This window comes from Mustela nigripes, chromosome 1, assembly GCF_022355385.1.
Source record: "Mustela nigripes isolate SB6536 chromosome 1, MUSNIG.SB6536, whole genome shotgun sequence".
Lineage (NCBI taxonomy): Eukaryota > Metazoa > Chordata > Mammalia > Carnivora > Mustelidae > Mustela > Mustela nigripes.
The window spans coordinates 4420-10652 of NC_081557.1; the positions used below are offsets into that span (position 1 = coordinate 4420).

Consider the following 6233-nt stretch of genomic DNA (forward strand, 5'->3'; position numbering starts at 1 on the left):
GGCAGCTCCGGCCCAAGAAGCAGGGGTCCCTAGGAGGGTCAGGAACGACTGGGCCCCGGGTCGAACAATCCCCCAGTAAGAGCTTTGAAAACCCCGCCGACCCGCGGGCTAGACCAAGCTCCAGTCAGCGGACCCAGCTCGCCACCTTAAGGAGCCTGCGGCCCTCGCCCCGCCCCGCGGCGCCGCACGGCGCGCACAGTCCCCGCCCCGCAGCGTGGCGCACCCGGTCCCGGCGTCCTCCGCGCGCGGCCCTGGCCCCGCCCCGCGGCGCGGCGCGCACGGTCCCGGCGTCCTCCGCGCGCCGGGGCAGGGCGGGGCGGCTGGACACCGCTGGGAGCGGGTGCGCGAAGCCTCTCCCGCCTGCCCGGCGCGGGAGTCCGCGGGCGCCATGGAGCCCCGGGTGGTGGCGGATGCCGTGGAGGCGGGGGAGGAGGACGTGGTTATGGAGGCTCTGCGCACGTACAACCGGGAGGTGAGCGAGGCCCGCGAACGGGGTCCTCGCCAGGGAGCGGCGGGGCGGGGCCCGCGTCGTGGCCGGCCCGGGGCGTGTGTGCGCGGCCAGGGGCGGGCGGCGGGGCGCGCGCCGCGCGGTGAGGAGTTGCGGGGAGAGGCTGGGCGCCGTCCCGAGGCCGCTGCGCGCGGTCGGCCCGGGGGCCTGAGCCCTCGCGCCCCCAGCCGCTGAGCGCCCGCGTCTCCCCGCAGAACTCCCAGAGCTTCACGTTTGAGGACGCCCAGCAGCAGGACCGGAAGGTGGGCGCGGACCGGGGTGAGGGGCAGGCGTGGGTGGCCCGGGGAAGGGGCCTGCTGGAGCCGCTCCTCTCCCTGCCCGCAGAGGCTGGCGGAGCTGCTGGGCTCGGTCCTGGAGCGGGGCCTGCCGCCCTCCCGCCGCGTCCCCTGGCTGCAGAGCATCCGCATCCTGTCCCGGGACCGCAGCTGCCTGGGCCCCTTCACCAGCCGCCAGAGCCTGCAGGCCCTTGCCCGCTATGCCGGCGTCGCCTTGGAGGAGCCGGTCCCCGAGCCTTTGGATGTGGACGTTGTCCTCGAGTCCCTCAAGTGCCTGTGCAACCTCGTGCTCAGCAGCCCGGTGGCGCAGGTGCTGGCGGCAGAGGCCCGCCTGGTGGTGAGGCTGGCAGAGCGCGTGGGGCTGGGCCCGCAGACCAGCTTCCCGCACGACGTCCAGTTCTTTGACTTGCGCCTCCTGTTCTTGCTCACGGCACTGCGCACGGACGTGCGGCAGCAGCTGTTTCAGGACCTGCAGGGGGTGCGCCTGCTGACCGACGCGCTGCAGCTGACCCTGGGACTGATCCCGGGGGAGAGCCCGCCCGAGCTCCTTCCTCCCCAGGAGACCGAGCGGGCCATGGAGATCCTCAAAGTGCTGTTCAACATCACCTTTGACTCCATCAAGAGAGAGGTGGACGAGGTGAGGACGGACCTGCACCCACAGGGCTTCACCGTGTGGGCGCTCCCTGGCTCTGTCTGCCTGGAGGGCCCCTGCCGGTGTCCGGAGATCTGATGGGGAGAGGACCGTGGAGTTCTCAGCCCGTCTGGAGGAGGCGAGGAGATGCACATTTTGGGCAGAGGGCCTGAACGAAGAACGTTTCTAAGAGAGATGGAGTGTGTGTGGCTGTGTGGCTCCTGCAGCCTGGCAGGAGGGCGTTTGGGGCACGGGGAGGCCATGAGCATGGGGCTGGAGTGCACCGTGACTTTGTCCTGAGAGGACCTACGCTGGACTGAGGAAATGTCGTCAGGGTGTGTGGAAGAGGACGGGGGTGAGGTGTGCGGGAAAGGAGAGTCGCGGTCCGTGTATAGGACCCAGGAGTGGGGCTTCCCCTCACGGGAACCCCTTTCTCTTCGGTCAGGAAGATGCTGCCCGTTACCGGCACTTGGGGACCATCCTGCGGCACTGTGTGATGGTCGCTGCTGCTGGAGACCGCACGGAGGAGTTCCACGGGTGAGGGACGCCTGCTAGGTGGAAGGGAGGTGTGCTGGTGTGTCTGCCGAGCGGTTCCCAGCCCTGGCTGGGACCGACGTCCGCGTGTGGCCAGGACGAGGAGTACAGATCTGAGGATGGGAACGTCGTTCTGGAAGCAGAGGAGTAGTGACAAGTGGTGCTGTGCTCACAGGACCTGTGCCTAGGCAGGTTCTAGTTTTCCAGAGATGTCTTCGGTGCTTCAGCCCAGACAGGGCATGGCAGGGAGGGCATCTGCAGGCAGTGCCCCCTTCCTTAGGAGCTCACCCCACCGAGTGGAAACACTGCCTTGGTCAGTCCTGCCCTCAGCTCTGGCCTCTGGTTCCTGTCGCCAAGCCCCCAGTCACTAGTTCCTGTCATATGTGGCCTCTGCGGGGGCGTCAAGGGTTGAACCTACGCTGGGGATCGGACTCAGCAAGCCCTCCTCCCCGTCTGTCTTCAGGCACACGGTGAACCTCCTGGGGAACCTGCCCCTTAAGTGTCTGGATGTTCTCCTTACCCTGGAGCCGCGCGAAGGCTCCCTGGAGTTCCTGGGAGCCAACATGGACGCGATTCGTGTTCTCCTCAGCTTCCTGGAGAAGCGCCTGCACCAGGTGGGGAGAGGGACCTGACGTGGGGGCTCCCCGGTGGCTCTGACCTTCCCAGGCAGCCACGGTCGCTGCTTTAACAGTCCACATTGCAGAGTGGAGATCAGCCTGGCGGGGTGATTCGGGCGATTTCTGCGGCTGCTCTGTGGTCCAGCTTGGCAGACCATGAGAAACGGGGGCGCGCGTGCGTGTGCACACTCGGTCTGTCTCTCAGGCACGCAGACTCAGACACGTTCTTGCGGGTTTTGTTTTTTCTGGTTATCGTGATGAGTTTTCTGAGTCAAACAAAGAACTTTTTACAGCTTTTTGTGCATGTTTTTTGAGTCCTTGCTGGTGGCCTAAGAGTCTCGGTGTTGCAGCATTCAGCAGCTCTTGGCAACGAGCGTCAGTTGTGTCTTGGCATCCCTGAGGGGACCCAGAGGCATCTTGAGCCAGAGGCTCCTGCACCCAGGACATTGGGGGCCAGACCTCTGGCCAGCTCCTCTGGGAGCTCGCAGACATCACGCAGGCTGCAGCCCGCACTGCAGTGAGACTGGGTGGACCTCTTGGGGATCCATGTTGCTCACGCGTGCTGGGAGCTGAGTCACGTGCATCGAATGGGATGTCTGTGACGGTCCCTACCGAGACTGCTGCTAGGCTCGTGATCCAGGGAGGTAAGTTGGGGGAGGCCGGCAGCTCTTCACTGTCTGAGTCTGTGAAGCCCACCGAGGAGGGATTTTTGTTGTGTTTTGGACGCTGGTTTTTGAGGACAGGTCGTGTGTCCTTGGGGTGCTAATGGCCATGAACAACTTCGGTGTACAGGTAGGGAGGGTAGCATAGCTGAGTGATTTGCCCAGGTCACAGAGCACACACGAGCACTCCTCAGTTAAGTTCCCACCGAGGTCCTCTTGAAGCTCACACGGATCCCCACTGCCCATTCCTGGCCCCTCAGCTGGCTGACTGTGGCAAGGCCTCTTCCTGAATGCCTCCTGCCAGGACCAGGTCTTGGGGGCGGTGGGGGGGAGTGGTGCGTATGTGCGTGCGTGTGTGTGTGTGTGTGTGTGTGTGTATCAGTCACTACCCCAACCCTGACCTCAAGTCCGGTGGGGGCACAGCCCCAGTGACAGAGGCTCCTTTGCAGACACATAGGCTGAAGGAGAGCGTGGCCCCCGTGCTGAGCGTGCTGACGGAGTGTGCGCGCATTCACCGGCCCGCCAGGAAGTTCCTGAAGGCACAGGTATGGGTGGGGGGCTGGGGGGTGGAGCTGGGCCCCCCAGATCACAGACCCCAGCCTCTGCAGGCCCAGGCTGCCTCCCCAGGTGCTGCCCCCACTGCGGGACGTGAGGACCCGGCCCGAGGTTGGTGAGTTGTTGCGGAACAAGCTTGTTCGTCTCATGACACACCTGGACACCGATGTGAAGAGAGTGGCCGCCGAGTTCCTGTTTGTCCTGTGCTCTGAGAGTGGTGAGTGCTGGGATCCAGTCCCCCGCCTGCCCCTCCAGACACCTTCGCACACTGACCTCTGCCCTGCCCCTCAGTGCCCCGGTTCATCAAGTACACGGGCTACGGGAATGCCGCCGGCCTCCTGGCTGCCAGGGGCCTCATGGCGGGGGGCCGGCCTGAGGGCCAGTACTCGGAGGACGAGGACACGGATACGGATGAGTACAAGGAAGCCAAGGCCAGGTGTGTGCCCCTACACCCTTGGCTCCCTCGCTCAGCCTGGTCCCTGTTCCCACAGCCAGATGGAGCCACGGGCGGGTGGGCAGGACGTTGCGAGTTAGGCACTGACTCCTTAAGTGATATGCCCTAATGTCAGGACGTTTTGTTGAGAACATGGACTGAAGGCAGCTGGGCCGTTGGGGGACCAGGAGATCCAGCTGGCAGGAGCTGGTCCACTGCTGCTCCTGGAGGGAGGCTTCCTGCCACCCCCAGGAGCATGGGTTCCTTGCCAGTCCGGGCCCAAGCAGAACGTGTGGGACTCCACCCACTGTGCAGCGGCCTCCTGTCCTAGAGAGTCACTAATGCATTCCCTGCACCCCCTCCCCTGGGAAGCAGCATAAACCCAGTGACCGGGAGGGTGGAGGAAAAGCCGCCCAACCCCATGGAGGGCATGACGGAGGAGCAGAAGGAGCATGAGGCCATGAAGCTGGTGAACATGTTTGACAAGCTCTCCAGGTACGTGGTGAGGCAAGGAGGGGCCCACAGCTGGGAGAAGGGAGAACAGAACCCCAGGCCTGTGTCCAGTCTTGTGAGCTCCAAGAGGTGGGGTCAGAGGTGGGCTTCGCCAAGGCTGCATTCCTGAGGTTTCAAACAAAGGAAATGCCCCAGGAAAGGCTTAGACTTGAGACGGGTGGTGGTTGTTCGTAGGTGATGAAGATTGAGATCTCGAGAAATTAAGACTAAGGTTCCAAAGCCACTGGGTACTAGTTGGGATTCCCCAGTAAATGGGAACAGCCCGGTGGAGCACTAGGAAGTAGTCGGGGTGAGCACGACTTCCACTGCCCTCTGCCAGGCCCCTTCCCTACCTCACCGTGCTTTTCTCACAGGCACAGAGTCATCCAGCCCATGGGGATGAGTCCCCGGGGTCAGCTGACATCCCTGCAGGATGCCATCTGTGAGACCATGGAGGGGCAGCTCTCCTCGGAACCTGACTCTGACCCCGACTGAGGACAGCAGTCGTCTGTTCTCCCTTCAGAACTGGTGCTGCTTCCAGAGATGTCTTGGGACTGTGACCCGGGGAAGCCACGTCCCTGTCTAGCTTGGAGATCCCTTGCTCTTTACTTCCAAAGTTCTGTTAATGATTTGTTTCTGGTCCAATTTCTTATCTGTAGGACTGTGAGGGCCTTGTCCCACTGCAACTCTGGGAACTCAGCCTTGATTTCTGCAGCTGAAGTAGTCTTGTGTGCGCAGGGGCTGCTGCCTGGGGCCAGAGCTGGGCGTGAGCACACGCAAGCATGTCCACGTCCACGTCCACTCTGGCAGGCTTTCCCAGAGCTTCTAAGCCAAGCCAGTGCTGCGGTTCACAGGAAAAGCACTGGCTAGAGCTATGTGTACTAATGTCAGAAACAAATTTCCAAGGTACGCTCTGCTCTTCCTGTCCCCACTGAGCTCAGGACTGGTAGCCTCTTACGCATCCGTGGTCCTTGCTCAGCTGTCTACTGTAGTGTCCACGGCGCCCAAGCTCTCACTGGTTGTGACAGTGGACTCCTGACCTTCCCACTGGTGTAGACCATAAATAGATGAAGGGAAGTGTACCTCGTAAAGCCCTAAGTCTGGATTTCTGTCACCTGCCACAAAATGTCACAGATGTCACAGAAAATATCATCTTGGAATAAAGAGTTTCAAGCAAGAGCGTGTGTACTGGGTTCATTTCATTCTTTTCAGAATTTGGCCCTTTTCCTAGATCATTAGTCCTGTTCTCTGTTCTTGAGGAGCCCCCAGATCCCCTCTGCATCTGTTACATGTGCCATGGGTAGGGAAACCATCCCTAGGAGGGACCACACTCCTAGGTAGGAGCCGGGGATCAGCAAGCTGGGTCTGGGGGCAACCCCCGCAGAAGGAGCCTGTGCGGGAAGTATGAGCAGGCCAGAGGCAAGCCGAGGTTTCTGAGTGAGTAACGCCTTCCCGCAGCACAGAGGTTAATTAGGGGGCATTACTGGGAAGGTCTGGCGGGGCAGAGTGGGGACTGGGGTGCTGGT

At 62.4% G+C, this 6233-nt stretch overlaps 1 protein-coding gene across 1 annotated transcript; it reads left to right on the forward strand.

Annotated features, from left to right (window-relative positions):
• The first annotated feature begins 286 nt into the window (after positions 1-286).
• RIC8A (RIC8 guanine nucleotide exchange factor A) lies at positions 287-5886 on the forward strand. Its single transcript, XM_059397432.1, has 10 exons — positions 287-472; positions 703-750; positions 833-1420; positions 1860-1951; positions 2412-2562; positions 3677-3772; positions 3855-3999; positions 4074-4218; positions 4591-4710; positions 5082-5886. Exons 1-10 carry the CDS (start codon positions 389-391, stop codon positions 5200-5202), a joined length of 1590 nt encoding a protein of 529 aa, XP_059253415.1. The 5' UTR covers positions 287-388; the 3' UTR covers positions 5203-5886.
• The last annotated feature ends 347 nt before the right edge of the window (positions 5887-6233 follow it).